This window comes from the organism of the source record quoted next, unplaced genomic scaffold (genome assembly GCF_019419815.1).
Source record: "Pyrus x bretschneideri cultivar Hongxiangsu unplaced genomic scaffold, Pyrus_bretschneideri_v1 Contig3, whole genome shotgun sequence".
In the NCBI taxonomy this organism is placed as follows: Eukaryota; Viridiplantae; Streptophyta; class Magnoliopsida; order Rosales; family Rosaceae; genus Pyrus; species Pyrus x bretschneideri.
This window is the reverse complement of record NW_025999612.1, coordinates 7,137,310-7,152,974: the sequence shown is the minus strand read 5'-3', so window position 1 is coordinate 7,152,974 and position 15,665 is coordinate 7,137,310. Positions and strand designations below refer to the sequence as shown.

Here is a 15,665-nt window from a genome sequence, read left to right as displayed (position 1 = left end):
TGCTGAAAAGCTATATAAATTTGAGCCATGGAAGTAACAAAGACCACAACTGAAGTGAAGAAACTGCCATCATTTTGAAAACACACTATCAAAATTACATGGCATGCTTGTTTACTCTACTATTACATAAAGAGTTGACATGTTTAAGAAAAAAAAAAGGAAAATAAATAACGGTTGCGATTATGACGCTCCTCTTTTAGCCGTCTGCACTAAGACTGAATTTCTCTCTATTGACGAGAGGAGTGCAAGAGGCTACAGAAAGATTGTTAAAATCGCTAGCCGAAAACGAACCGGAAGAAAGGCTTTGCCTCCCCTTTGCCTCTTTGACTTGCCTTTTGTCCCTTCACATCCCATCAAGGGAGGAAGAGGGTGGGACTGATCAAGCATGTAGAAGAAGTTCTTCTACTCACATTCTTCACCATCTTCTTCCTCTTCTTCCTCCACATTTTCTAGTGCGTTTTTGCCAGAGACAGAGAGAGAGAGTGAGTGAGTGTGTGTGTGTGTGTGTGTGTGTGTGTGTGATGTTATCTGTAGGTACAAGTGTATATATAATTTGTATTGTATGAAGCTCTGAACAAGGTAGGTGGCTTCGGCAGTGGCATCCAGAATTTTACAAGTTAAAAAGGAGAAAAAGAGGAAAGCAAAGAAGACAAAGGAAACAGATCATCAAGAGAAAGAATCACATCTGTAATGGTCCCTCTTGAGCATTATTCTCTAATCGGGTAAGTGTGGTTATCTTTTGCTTAGAATATAGAATATTATCATTCTTCCTCTGCTTTCCATCAATCACAACATTAGTCTTTCAACACTTAGAGAGAGAGAATCTTTTGTATGGATTATCGCTTGTAATAAAAATTAAGTTTTATTCGCCAAATGACGTGTTGAATTTGATATGGACGGCTCACAACAAAAGCTGAGGTCATCGGTGGAACCGGATCGTAAATTGCACATTAATTAATGGGTAAACTTTCAATAAAATATAATATAAGTTAAAAAATGTATATCAAAAAAAATATTTACGGAATCACTGCCAAGGTGCTCGTCATTTTGATGTCACAATATTCGAGAAAAGTTGTATCAAACGAATCACAATGTGCCACGTATTACATAATGAATAAAATATTATGTAAGATGTAAAATTCATACAACTATAGAAAAATAAAAAATAAAAAAAATATTTTGGAACTTACCATGGACTCACTAAACCGTGCTCATAGAGAAATGACCATAAAATGTTGATTACGAGTTGAAATCAAATAGGAGATGATAGAAGCATATTTATGCTACTTAGTTATGTTGTTTCCTTGCATTTAGTGAGTTAATTACTATATATTTTAGTCTTTTAAGCTATTTTCGTATGTTTTTAGGTCCTAATGGCAAAAGGAGCAAGAAAGGGCATTTTGAAGCTAAATGGAGCAGTTTTGGGCATGGATTGGATAGCTTAACTATGGAGCAAAGAGAATGGACGAAATTGAAGTCAAGAAGGGCTAGGAATGGCTACAAATCTGGAGAAAGAAGTCCTAATGCAAAGAAGATAAGGAAATAGCAAGAAATAAGGAACCTTATCCAACCTTATCTTATCCTATCCTAACCAACCTTATCATTTCCTAACTCTAACATTATCCTATCTTATCCTATCCAAATCAGGTTAGGACTTAAATCTAGCTAATTAGAGGGGATTAGTTATACATTTAAACACCTAATTCAGATTCTAGAAGCATAAACCCTTTGTATGCCGCATGTAGGCCATTCCTTGTAGGTTTAGGAGTTGTAATCCTTCCTCTATACCTATGCCGTGTGTTCTTGTCCCTTTAGGTTTAGGAATTTTCCCTAAACACTCTTTCTGGAACACCTTATCTTCCCCTTACAAGTGTGCCGCACCTATCCTTCTAGAAGGCCCTAAAACCTAGCCGTGTACTCCCTCTCCCATTCCCCTTTGGTTTCTACCAAGACTTAACCCTTTTCCCATGGGATTGTGCAATCCTTTTCCTTCAGAAATTGTGCATAATTAGCCTATAAATACAACCCTATGCCGCACCATTCAAATCATCCATTCACTCATTCATTCATTCATACTTTCAGCCATCAAACACCACAATTCACCCTACATCACCCTAGTGCTGCAAGCAAGGAAGGAAGGAGAGGAGGACTTGTGCAATCTGCCATCCAATGAGGGTTCGAAATCTGCCATTGGAGTGTGGAGTGTTTCTAGGTGTATTTTATCCTTAGTTTTAGTTCAATGTTTATATTAATTTGGTTTTCAATTATGATGAACATGTGGAACTAATTTCTTTTTAGTTAGAGGTGAATTCGAAGCCATGATTATATGTTTTATATGAATTGATTATATCCAGTTATTGTTTCTTAAGGCATGAATGTGATTTGCTTATCTAAGTTATTAAAACTTGTTTATGTATGTGGGTTGGGGGTCAACACTTAATTTGCATGCATGAATTTGATGCTAGAGTATAAGGGAGTTTCACATAATAGTTATTCACTTATATTCATAAGTAGTGGAGGTTGCTAGTCACAATCGTGTTAAGTAAATCCGTGGTATGAGTCTCATGTGTTTCATAGTGATGAATGCCTTGTCAATGCTTATGATTTTCACAAAACTTAATGACTTTTGATATGTATCTCTATCATGCGTTTCATATAGGGAACTTGAGAAAGATAATTTGGTTGCGATGCGTATTCCATCTAATTCAATGAAATAAGGAAAATCTGATGGTTAATTGTACGATGCAATTAACTTGGGGTATTGTCATTCATAGTCTAAAAGAATAATAACTGGAAATTGGTTCATATGCATATATCATGTGTGGAGGAGGACCCTCTAACTAGCCTTTCACCCATTTAATTCACCCAAAGTCGTTTTTACAAAGTGTTTTACATAAAGTTTCTGTTTTAAGTTTTAAATTCGTCAAACACAATCCCCCTTTCATTTAATCTTGTTATTCGAGTCAAAATCTGTTTTCTTTGAGTCTTTTGAGTCAAGTTAAGTTTTATTTTCGTCCAAATCACTTGTTGGGTCTAGTATTGAGTCTTTTTTATTGTTGGTTGTTGTTTTAAGTGTCTTAAGTTAATTTTGAGTCTATAGAGTCTAGTTTAGTGTTTTTGAGTCTTATTTGTATTGATTACCATCCCTAGTTAATCCCCGGTCTAGAACGATCCCTACTTATATATCTACTACAATTGTCACAAATAGGATTTAATTTGTGTGTCAAGTTAATTTTCACATCAGGAGAATTTCGAAAATGATACATTGGGTAAGGTGCTTGTCATGTTATATGATACACATGTACAAGTTTCATGATTTGTTGCTTGATTGCACCTCCATGGCCAATTACTATGTTCATGACACTGATTTGGTATATTGAACATACCACGTCAAAGATATTGCATTCCCAATCACATACCAAGCGACCAAAATATTTTTTTGCATTTGTAAAAATATTATTTGTTAATTTTAAATTCATACTCTAACTATACATTAGTGGGTATACGTCATTTAATAATCCAAACGACGAATACCCATTGCCAAATCATAGAAAACGCAATCACGAGCGGTTGCATATTTTGTTTTTCTTCACATTTTTCACACTTATAAATTAATTATTGTGAACTTTTGAATGTGCTTCGTAGATTAGGCAAACAGAGTAGGTCAGAGGTGTGTTATTGGGTTAGATGCAACTTCCTTCCCCTTTCCTTGATTCACCAGCTTTTACTTGCAAATTATACAGGTCTTTAGAACTCGATTCTAACGATAAATTCGGTTGATCACAGCCATTGAATCTTCGTCTACACGGATCGTTCGCATATTCCGTCCACATGAGAGAAACGCTCGAGATGAGATAACAATGGAACACAAGAGGAAAATTTGGAATTAGATTTGGTCTTTCTTTTTATGGGAGTGGACTTGCACCATCCATTTGTGAGAATCTATGTCCAAAGTCACTAATCCACTTAACTCTAAACCAAAGCTAATATTTCTTATAGATAAGGAAGACCTAGTGCTAAATGCTTATCAATAGGCAACAATTAGACTTTAATCTTACTTTAGACACTCGTTAGTTCCCTTTATATACTAGTATTTGCCACATTCTACACTACATTTATGCTATGTGCAATAATTGAGGATATTTGACTTATTCTTAATTCCAAAGTGTAATTGTGTAGGCCTTGTCTTTAAATAATAAAAGTCCCTAATCAAATTCAGCATAAGTTACATACAAAATAGAAATTGAAAAGAAGATGCATGAGCTCATGTTGTTCATCACTTTGCATATGCCTATTGGAAATGAACCCACCAATTGCCTTCAATTTTAAGTCACATAGAGCATGAGCTCCGATTAGTTTACTTATAGTTTATTAGTGAGATCACTGTGATACGAGAAAGACTTTCATGCAGGAAGAATGTCAGTGTAATGATATCTTAAACCAATCATGCACTAATATTTAAAAGAGTTAAACGCATGACAAGTGAGTGATTATTACAGAATACCACCAAAATTACAATCCCTATTGTTTGTAAGTTTCTCTACATCGTAAACACTAAACACTTCGTTATCTTGGCACTTGATATATGTGATGTTATCATTTTAAAAAAAGTTCTAGAGTTCTAAGTTCTAATCCTTCGTTTTCGTTTATTGATTCATTTTGAGCTAAAGTTGGACTGGACTAGGTCAGACAATTTCTGACACAATCTGTTAACCTGACACAATACAAAATTAACAAATTATTAAATTGACACGATAACAAATCAGGTCGTTATCGGGTAATCCATTTTCAAACTCGGGAACTCCATTTTTTGTTGTGGTATAATTGTCACTGTTCATCAAACGCTTTCCCACACAAATGTACAAAAGACGTGGACGTGCCGGAGTGGTTATCGGGCATGACTAGAAATCATGTGGGCTCTGCCCGCGCAGGTTCGAATCCTGCCGTCCACGCTTTTTTATTAAATAAATATTTTACCGCCATTTCCTTCTTTTTTTGTTCTTCGATTCTCTGACTTCAAAAACAGAATGAGCGCCAGAGCGAATCAAAGTGAATGAACGCCGCCAATGCCACCACCATCGCCGCCGCAATCAAACACTGCAAAACCCAAAAACAGCTCCTTCAACTCCATGCCCGCACCATCACCAACCCCTCTCTCACTCCACCCGATTTGATCATCCCCACCCTCCTCCACGCCTTCATCTATCTCCTCCCGCCCTCCTCCTTCCCCCCTGCAACCGCTTCGCTCAGATATGCCGTCGCTCTCTTCAACCGCATCCAAAAACCATCGACCTTCTCCTTCAACAACATCATCAGAGCCCACACCGCCCTTTCCTCCCCTCTCTCCGCTCTCCGCTTCTTCGCCCGCATGCGCCGCCTCTCTCTCCCTCCTGACTTCCACACCTTCCCTTTCGCCCTCAAGGCCTGTGCCCATCTCGGGTTTTCTGCATTCTCCGTCTCCCAAACCCTTCACTCGCAATCCCTCAAGTTCGGATTCGCCTCTCATTTGTTCGTTTCCAATACCCTCATCCATGTTTACTCAATCTGCCATAATTTGAGCCACGCGTGCAAGGTGTTCGACGAAAGTTCCCACAGGGATGTTGTCTCCTACAATGCCTTGCTTGATGCCTTTGTTAAGGCCGGTGAGATTTCGAGAGCACGCCAACTGTTTGAAGAAATGCCTGTCCGAGACTCCGTCTCATGGGGTACTGTTTTGGCCGGGTGTGCCCAGATGGATCGGTGCGAGGAAGTGCTTGAACTGTTTGATCAGATGCTCAGTATACGAAATAGGCCTGATGATGTCTCTTTGGTTTCTGCTCTTTCTGCTTGTGCGCAGCTGGGTGATTTGGAACGAGGGAAAATGATCCACGATTACATAAAACAAAACAGGATTCGACTGGGTTCCTACTTCCTAACAGCATTAGTGGACTTTTATGCAAAATGTGGGTGCATTGAGACCGCCATGGAGATATTCGAATCGAATCCAGATAAGAATGTGTTCACATGGAATGCCATGCTTGTCGGGCTTGCAATGCACGGCCATGGCAAGCTGACACTCGCTTTCTTCTCCAAAATGACAGAGGCTGGAGTTAAACCAGATGGGGTGAGCTTCTTAGGAGTTTTAGTAGGGTGCAGTCATGCAGGTTTTGTATCTGAAGCCCGAAAGCTCTTCAACGAAATGGAATCAGTCTACGGGGTCCCTCAAGAGCTCAAGCATTATGGGTGCATGGCTGATCTGCTCGGGAGGGCAGGTCTTATCAAGGAAGCCATGGAGATGATTGCGAAGATGCCCATGGGGGGCGATGTGTTCGTGTGGGGTGGGTTGCTTGGAGGCTGCAGAATCCACGGCGATGTTGAAATGGCGAAGAAAGCAGCGGAGCAGGTGATGGAGTTGGACCCTGAAGATGGTGGAGTGTATTCGATCATGGCGAATGTTTATGCGACTGCAGAGAAATGGGACGATGTTGTAAATGTTAGAAAATCTATCAAAGACGCTAAGAAGGTGAAGAAGATCAGCGGTTGTAGTTTGATTCGATTGGATGGAGTCACTCATGAGTTCATTGCAGGGGATTGCTTGCATCCTAAGACAGAGGCTATATATCTGGTTTTGAATGGTCTTCAGAAACATCAGTTCGAAGCCTGTTAACCAAAACAAATTTTTATTCCTTATTTTCACAAATCTTAAACAAAAGTTGAAATTTTGGGTGTATCTAGCTAATGACATTGTGTGATTGGTTTATGGATTCGTCGTTGGCAGTTTGCCTAATTAACTTAAATTAACTTTTATGCAACGGAATGTTATCGTAGGATATCTCAAACTAATGACAATAGGTGATGGTTAGAGATGCTCCATTGACAATGCTTGATTGACGTAAAATATTAACTTTCATACAACATGATTGACATCGTAGCTATCTCAAGTCAATGACAATGTGTAATCTGTTTGTGGTGCATTGCTAAAAGTGCATGATTCATGTAAGATACTAACTTCCATATCGCGTCAATATTATTGTAGCGTACCTCAAGTTAATGATAGTGCAAGATTAGTTTTGAACGCATGATTAACTTCAGGGCTTGTTTACTAATCTGTAATCAGATTGAGAAGAATTAAAGTAAAGAGAAAATTGAATAAGGTGAAATCAAAATCATATTCATGTTAAAATTCTTTAATAAATTGTTAGGAATCAGAATAAAAATAACATTTATCAATATTTTCTTCCCTTTTGATTTTGGTCATGAAACCTGCATAATCCCGCATGCCATGAAACGTGTCCAATTCCCATTCCCCGATTCTATTCCCTTGCGTAAACACGCCAAGTATCCGCAGTAATATGTTTTGTAGGTAAGTTTTTACTGTTAAGTAAAAGTAAATGATATATAAGTAAGTTTTGTTTCAGAAAAGTAAAAGAAAAAATTGACGTGGCAGCTTCAGGAGGGTTCTTCTGACACTCTTGCTCTATTATAACTCGACACGTGTCCCACTTGCTTCTATATTGCGATACGTGGTTCCAGAACCCTCTGCGCTCTGTTGTCAGCATCCATCTTATAAGCAAGGAAAATCCAGCAGCAGTTAGTTCAAGTGAAAAAATCCATTTCTGCAGAAGATCATGGCTTTCAGATCAATGGTAAAATCTTGTTCTTTTTGTTCAACTTTTGTTTTTGTTTTTTGTTTTTTGTTTTTTTTAAGGATTTACTTACTTACCAAGAGCATCAAATGCTGCAGAATCACTGGAAACAAATGTCCACCGCCTTACGCGGATACGCCACCTCGACTTCCCCGAAGATGAAACCATACTCCCCGGCTGCCGGTGCCACCGAAAAGCCCCAACAGAGCAACTTCAAGAGGTTTATGAGGGGCGACTTCGTGCCGGTCTACGTTGTGGTCGGGATGATAGCGGTGTCGGTGGGGCTGGGGCTCCATACCGCCAAGCAGCACCTGAAGCACAATCCCCAAGTCTACGTGAAGAAGGAACGGAGAGAGACGCTGCCGGAGGTGGTGGAGCCGGAGCGAGTGGTGGAGCAGTCTGACAAGTTCGTTAAAAATTCGTTTTTCAGGAAGGTGGCCCATGTTCAGGAGTTCGACGACTACAATCACGCCGTTAAGGATCCGATCCAGAAAGATGTTTTCGCTTACAAACCCGACCCGCCCCGTTCGTGAGCCAAGACTGTCAAGGACGTCGGAGTAGACCCTGTCCATGCCCAACCCAACGCTTAGTTATCCTTTTCCTTTTTCTTTTGTTTTTTTTTTTTTTTTTTTTACTCTCTGGTTTTTTACTTGGGTGAATTTCTTGTATTTATCTTTTTTGCTTCTATGTCTTTATCGTGACTGTAGCGTACTGATGATGTTTGTTACTGTAACTCGGTACTTTGAAAAGTTATCAAACAAGATTTCCGTTTGTAATGTTGTAAAATGAAAACTGAAATAATTATCAATCGGAACTTTAGCGAATCAAAATTCTAATGTAAAGCAATCTTACATCCATATTTAGTGCGCAATAATGCAATTTCAACTCCAACTTACTAGAATCATTTAGTACTACGGTCTAGTAGTATTTTTCTTCACTTGTAAGTGAGAGTCTTAAATTCGATTTTTAAGTTATCCCAACTGTTAACTTACTGGTAAGTTATCCTTGAGGTTATCTCAAGTGGTGAATTTGAACACCTAAGAACCTTATCCCAGGGTTTTAATCCCATCGTGGTCGTTGATCTTCTTCCGGCGGCGCCTCTCAGCCACCAAATCTTTAGTAGGCAACCCTTACTTCTTTCCCTAATGATCCTGGATTACACAGTAGGATTCGCATTCGAGCAACTACCGCCATTCTTGGCACTGCCATCTACCTTGAACTAATCATCAATACCTCAAATCTTTCTGTTCGGTTGCCAACTTTCCAATAAGAATTGCGTACCATCCAAACTCCCTAATCAAATCTTTCTGATCGTATGACTTTGTTCATTCCTCTAAGCGTCTCGAATATCGAATCAATTTGACAATGTGAACAATCTGCAACAATGAATTCATGAACAAGACCGTCTACTTCTATAAGAGAGCAACCCGGCTGCTTCTGGGCACCCTCACGAGGCGTACCCTTCCTCATCCTGCTCACTTCATGCCACCTTGATGCCGAAGCATATAGATTCGATAACAAAACGCGAGACTCAAACTTTCTTGGTTCTAATTCCTCAATCTTTTTGGCTATAAACTCTGCCAATGCTATGTTTCCATATGTCCTACATGCAAAAAGCAGAGATCGCCATATAACCACATCAGGTTGGATTGGCATAGCTCCGATGAACTTCTCTGCTTCATTTAACAGATTAGCTCGACCAAGAAGATCCACCATGCATCCGTAGTGTTCAATGCGAGGAGTGAGGTTATATATTCCAGCCATGGCTCTGAAATAGTGAAATCCTTTATCCACAAACCCGCCATGACTGCATGCTGACAAGATGCCGAGGAACGCGACCTCGTTCGGCCTCACATCACTCGCTTCCATTTGTGTAAACACTTCCAGTGCTCCGACGGAGTCCCCGTTCATAGCAAGACCAGTTATCATGGCAGTCCATGTAAATACATCTCTATTGCTCATGTCATGGAAAATTTCAAGAGCCCGTTTAATGTCTCCGCACTTCGTATACATGTCAATCAAGGCATTCTTCACGGAGATGTTGGTGTAAAAGCCGATTCTTTCGCAGTATGTATGCACCCATCTTCCATGGCCTAATGCACCCGAACGCCCGCAGGCTGATATCACACAAGCAACCATTGCGGCGTCTGCTTCAACTCCATCTAATTGCATTTCCCTAAACAATTCAATCGCATCCTTGAACGAACGTGACTGAGTATAACCAGCGATCATAGAAGTCCAGCACACCACATTTTTGTCCCTAATTCTATCGAAAACCTTTCGAGCCTCATCCATGCGCCCACATTTCGCATACATGTCGATCAAAGACGAACCCAAGAAGACGTCCAAAGTGAACCCCCTTGCCAACACTAACCCATGAATTTGCCTCCCCAAATGAAGACAACCCATCTTCCCACAAGCAGTGAGAGCACTGACCAACGTCACATTATCGGGCCTTGTAAATGCAAGCATTTCGTCGAACATCTGGAGTGCGTCCCAGTTCCGATTGCTCTGCACGTACCCAGAAACAATGCTGTTCCAAGACACCACGTCGCGGACTGAAACAGGAAGCAAGTCGAAGACTTTACGAGCACAGTGAAGCATTCCGCATCCGGAGTACATCGAAACGAGGCCATTTTGAACGAAGACGTCGGTTTCGAGCCCGAGCGCGATTGCCAAACAGTGAAGTTCTTGGCCCTTGTGGGGAAGACTGAGACGACCGCATGCTTTGAAGAGGAAAGGGAAGGAGTAGTTATCCGGCAGCAAATGGGGAAAACGACGTCGCACGAGATTGTAGTGAAAGAGCGCTTCTTGCGGGAAGGAGCTGTGGCAGAAGGCTTTGAAGATGAAGTTGCAGGCGAAGTTATTTGGGTTTTGAATCTGGGAGAAGATGGCACGGGAAAATTCGAGGCGGCGGTGGGAGAGGGAGCGGAGGAGGAGCTTGCTGGAGAGGACGGAGTCGGTGGAGAAGACGCCGGAAGTAACGGCGTGGGAGAGGAGATGGTAGAACTGTCTGGGGTCGAGATCTCCGTCGTAAATTTCCAACAGAGACGGCCGTTTTGGTTTTGGTTTTGGTGCGAGGATTCGAAATGACATTGCGGCATCGCAGGCTCGTTGCCCGCCACTAACCAAACAAAACAAACGAATACTACCGTGTGAGCGAAGCAAGTGATAAAGCGCTCATAAGAAATAAGTGTGTTCGTAGACCAATTCCGAAATTACTGGCACCAGTCAACAGTATACTGTCAAAGATCCATAACAGTTTTCCTCCAACAGGAGGTCAATCACAACACGACAAGTGTTGATATCAGAGACCAATCACAGCGTGACACGTGTCAATATCAGAACAAAGCTAGAAACTCTCTTCTATAAAATGGGATTATTCTCCCACAATAATCCCAAATGTCATTTGTACTAAATTATTCACTAAAACTCACTAAATGAGAGTTTGAACCTATGTATTTGTGTAAACCCTTCACAACTAATGAGAACTTCTCTACTTCGTGGACGTGGCCAATATGGGTGAATCATGTACATCTTGTGTTGTTTGCTTCCCTGTCTACATCCATTTACATACTTATCCACACTAACGACCAGAGCAATCTAACGAATGTCATAAACTTGACACTCTCTGTTGTACCAAAGTACTCGCCGATTTTGTGCATCAACAAAGTGCTTTTTAGAGAAGCAAGTCATCTTGTGTTCATATTTGATGTTCCTTACCTTTACTATCTCTACTTATTGCTGAATCTAGAATTATAAATTAGCCATATTACGTGACTGGATGTTACTTATTACATCAATTATTATGATGAACAGTTACTTAGCATGTAATTATCAAATCATATGATTAGTTAAAATAGTTGAAAAATGTAATCTATTTGAATTTTTTTATTGATAAATAAAAGGGAAGCGATCTCGAATCTCTCTAGTACTCCTACGATTTCTATCGTTTTAGTGAGAAAAGCATTACTCGTATTATTACTCTAATTAGTTACCATATTATCACTTCAAACAAAAAATATTGATGTATTACGTAATTTTTAATATATTAATATTTCTCTTCTCAAAATTAAAAGACTCCCAAACTCTTAATAGATAGAGGAATTGGATTCTCGCAGAATCCCCTTCCTGGGGATCCTAAGAATTAACGCACACGTATTGTTGATAAAAAATAGTGCGTCTACAATTAAATATTTTTAAAAGTAAAACAACCTCGTTTTGCATGAAAAATATAAAAAATAAAAAAATTGTAACCTCACTATCTTTAATCAACGATTCGTGTGCGTTGATCTCTAGATCTCAAGGAGGGGATCCGGCGAGGATTCAATTCCATAGATAGAGACCTAAAAAAGCATAAGTGAAATTTCATCGTACAATAAAACCAAAAAAGAAATGAGAAATTTCAAATACTCATTTGGACTTTTGACCCGGCCCAGTCACGAGAAAGAACAGAACCAAAAGGTTGGTCGTAACTCGCAAGGGACGCAACGATGCGTCAAGTTTTTGACGTGGCGGGATCTCATTGGTCCATTGAACGTGGCACGTGATTTGATTGGCCGAAGCAAGTCGAAGGCAGTGTTGTGCAGATCTATATGTACGAGGCTCAGAACTCTTTCCCAGAGAGAGCGGACTCGTCTAAGAACTTCGACGAGAGAGAGTGAGAGAGATACAGAGGAGAGAGAGAGTTTTAGAGAGAGAAAGATGGTTAGGGTTCGCGGTGGTGTTCTTCCGGTGCTGCTGGTGCTGGTAGCTTGCTTTGCATTTCAGCAGTTATCTGCTTCCGACGATACGGTAATTCGAATCATCTCATTTGTAATTGCAATTTCATGATTTGAATCTCAGATTTGAATCCCAAATTCTTACCAAATTCGATTAATTTGTGAATTTAGGTATTTTACGATTCGTTTGATGACACATTCGAGGGCCGATGGATCGTTTCTAGCAAAGAAGAGTACCAAGGTCCGTTCTTTCTTTCTAATTTAAGAGAAAAAAAGATGATATCTTATATCTGTGTGAATGTTTGTATTTGTTTGTAGTTATTGGATCGGTGTATGATCGATCCATCGATCTGAATGATATTAATGGTTTCCATGTATGTTGAACTTGAATATTTGCGTTAACGTAGATGTGGGTTATGTCAGTTGACTAGGGCAGTGTGCCTGGGCCGCTTTGCATTCGTGTTCGAGTTCCCCTTGCACCCGAGGTCGGATCACCCTCCCCCTTAGATTATAATAGTTTAGAATGTTGTTTTGTATACTGTTAAGCTAATAGATTTGAGTGGAGTTAAACAACGATACAAATGTTTCGATGCGAAAATTGCACCATTTGATTCCTCCAGATGTATAATGAGATAGTTATCAGTGATGAGTCTGTATGTTTTAATGGAATTATTCATTGTGTGTAATGCCGTGGCCGCGTTGCACTTGTGTCTGAGTTCCCCTTGCACTCAGAGCTCGAATCCCCCTCCCTCCGTAGGTTATGGTAGTTTAGAATGTTGTTTTGTAAATTGTTAAGCTAATAGATTTAAGTGGAGTTAAACAACAATACAAATGTTTCGAAGCGAAAATTGCACCTTTTGATTCCTCTAGATTTATAATGAGATAGTTAGCAGTGATGGGTCTTTATGTTTCAATGGAAATATTCATTGTGTGCTTGGATTTTGTTATTGGGCCATCGTATAATTTTTGTGAATCATAGTGGCCAGGAATCATAACAGAAATATAGAATTTTATGTCCCCAGCTTATCTAATTTATAAATTTTAGCTCATCGATCATGATTTGGGTGCATTTCTTGCTGTATTTTGAGTTGCAAACTTATGGGGATGTCTAATTTGGGTTTAGGTGTGTGGAGTCACTCGAAGAGTGAGGGACATGAGGATTACGGGCTTCTTGTGAGTGAGCCTGCCAAGAAGTACGCAATAGTGAAGGAGCTTGAGAAGCCTGAGAGTCTGAATGATGGAACTATTGTCCTCCAATTTGAGACTCGTCTCCAGAACGGGCTTGAATGTGGTGGTGCCTATCTGAAATACCTTCGACCTCAGGAGGCTGGATGGGAACCTAAGATATTCGACAATGAGTCTCCTTATTCGATCATGTTTGGACCTGACAAATGTGGGCTCACAAACAAGGTTCACTTCATTTTCAAGCACAAGAACCCCAAGAGCGGAGAGTACGTTGAACACCATTTGACGACTCCACCCTCTGTCCCAACTGACAAACTTACTCATGTGTACACTGCCATTCTTAAACCCAATAACGAGTTGGTAATTCTGGTTGATGGGGAAGAGAAGAAGAAGGCAAATTTCCTATCGGCTGATGATTTCATGCCACCTCTTATTCCTACCAAGACAATCCCTGATCCAGAGGATAAGAAGCCTGAGGATTGGGATGAGAGAGCCAAGATTCAAGACCCAAATGCTGTAAAGCCAGAGGACTGGGATGAGGATGCCCCAATGGAAATTGTAGATGAAGAAGCAGAGAAACCTGAAGGATGGTTGGATGATGAGCCTGAGGAGATAGATGATCCTGATTCCACGAAACCAGAAGACTGGGATGATGAGGAGGATGGTGAATGGGAAGCCCCAAGGATCGAGAACCCGAAGTGTGTGACCGCCCCTGGTTGCGGTGAATGGAAGAAGCCAATGAAGAGGAACCCAGCTTACAAGGGAAAATGGCATGCCCCACTTATCGATAACCCCAGTTACAAGGGTATCTGGAAGCCTCAGGAGATTCCAAACCCCAGCTACTTTGAAGCTGACAAACCAAACTTTGAGCCTATTGCAGCTGTCGGCATTGAGATCTGGACGATGCAAGATGGTATATTGTTTGACAACATTTTGATAGCGAAGGACGAGAAAGTTGCACAAACATACAGAGAGACCGCCTGGAAACCAAAATTTGAAGTTGAGAAAGAGAAGTCGAAGGAAGAGGAAGATGTTCAAGGCACAGATGGGTTCCTTGCCACCGTCCAGGTTAATGTTTTGCAACTTATCAATTCTATACAGCTGTCCTTATGGAATTTATTTGATGGTTACTTGGTACAGTTACTGATGATCGTATTTCTATTTCCTGCAGAAGAAAATATTTGACCTCCTATACACAGTCGCAGATCTTCCCTTCTTGAGTTCCCACAAGCCTAAGATCGTTGTAAGTCATAAGTCTTTCGTTTATTATCCCTTTCAAGGGTGATTTTCCTGAACGCAATCTAAAATCCAAGCTTGTTTGGTGCAGGATCTCATCGAGAAGGCAGAGGAACAACCAAATCTCACCTTTGGCATCCTTATGGCGATTGTGGTGATCATCTTCACTGTCTTTGTCAAGCTACTCTTAGGCGGAAAGAAACCTGTGAGTGCTGAAGCTCCTCAAAAAGACCAAAAGAAGTAGTTGTAGCTACTGATGTTGCTTGTTGCTAAATGTCGCTTTATCTTTGTGCAGGCAAGAGTTGAGAAGAAAACCACCGGAGCCACTGCTGCTTCAAGCAGTGCAGCTGCGAAGGAAGACGAGAAGGAGAAGGAAGGTACTTCATCTGAGAGTGAGAAGGAAGGAGCCGCTGCTCCTCGCAGAAGGACGACAACCAGGCGTGAAAACTGAGGCGGAGAAGAGGGAGGAAGCTACCGATGACGATTTTCACTTCCATTATCTTCAAATTTTGAGCCTAGTTTTGTTTTTGTAGGTTATTCATGACTGTTGGCAGTATTTTTCCTTTTCTTTTTTGTTTGTGTTTTTTAGCCTTTTGTGTTGAAACAGTTAAATGCATCAGGAGTGTAAATGACTCATTAATTAAGCTGTGATAGTTCCTTTCAAGTTTCCAATGACCAAAACAAACAATTGCTTTTACAGCATGACCTTTTGTTTTTTGTTCGAGCAATATCTTAATCTAATATAGTAAAATTGGTATAGAGTTTTGGCCAAATTTGGATATGTCCAAAATTGACCATTTGGAAGTGGTCTATTTATTAAACACAACTAAATAAATTGAAAAAAAAGAGAACCGAAAAGATGGCTGGTTTCGGGAAAGTTTTGTCCCCAAACATATGA

General features: G+C 40.4%; 4 protein-coding genes and 1 non-coding gene across 5 annotated transcripts; 4 read left to right on the top strand and 1 right to left on the bottom strand.

Annotated features, from left to right (window-relative positions):
• The first annotated feature begins 4,870 nt into the window (after window positions 1-4,870).
• Window positions 4,871-4,952, top strand: TRNAS-AGA. The gene has a single exon. It is a non-coding gene; the product is annotated as a tRNA-Ser (tRNA).
• Window positions 4,943-6,776, top strand: LOC103950767 (pentatricopeptide repeat-containing protein At5g61800). The gene has a single exon (XM_009362001.3). The coding sequence runs from the start codon at window positions 5,054-5,056 to the stop codon at window positions 6,644-6,646; it is 1,593 nt and encodes a 530-aa protein (XP_009360276.1). The 5' UTR covers window positions 4,943-5,053; the 3' UTR covers window positions 6,647-6,776.
• A 707-nt stretch (window positions 6,777-7,483) lies between these two features.
• LOC103950766 lies at window positions 7,484-8,396 on the top strand. The gene is made up of 2 exons (XM_009362000.3): window positions 7,484-7,625; window positions 7,724-8,396. The coding sequence occupies exons 1-2, from the start codon at window positions 7,608-7,610 to the stop codon at window positions 8,156-8,158; spliced, it is 453 nt and encodes a 150-aa protein (XP_009360275.1). The 5' UTR covers window positions 7,484-7,607; the 3' UTR covers window positions 8,159-8,396.
• A 59-nt stretch (window positions 8,397-8,455) lies between these two features.
• LOC103950802 (pentatricopeptide repeat-containing protein At1g08070, chloroplastic-like) lies at window positions 8,456-10,831 on the bottom strand. The gene has a single exon (XM_009362039.3). It carries the CDS (start codon window positions 10,719-10,721, stop codon window positions 8,919-8,921), a length of 1,803 nt encoding a protein of 600 aa, XP_009360314.2. The 5' UTR covers window positions 10,722-10,831; the 3' UTR covers window positions 8,456-8,918.
• A 1,374-nt stretch (window positions 10,832-12,205) lies between these two features.
• Window positions 12,206-15,431, top strand: LOC103950778 (calnexin homolog). The gene is given in 7 exon segments (XM_009362017.3): window positions 12,206-12,286; window positions 12,288-12,419; window positions 12,518-12,587; window positions 13,470-14,599; window positions 14,703-14,774; window positions 14,859-14,972; window positions 15,063-15,431. Coding segments are annotated over 7 exon segments (1,740 nt in total). The 5' UTR covers window positions 12,206-12,220; the 3' UTR covers window positions 15,219-15,431.
• The last annotated feature ends 234 nt before the right edge of the window (window positions 15,432-15,665 follow it).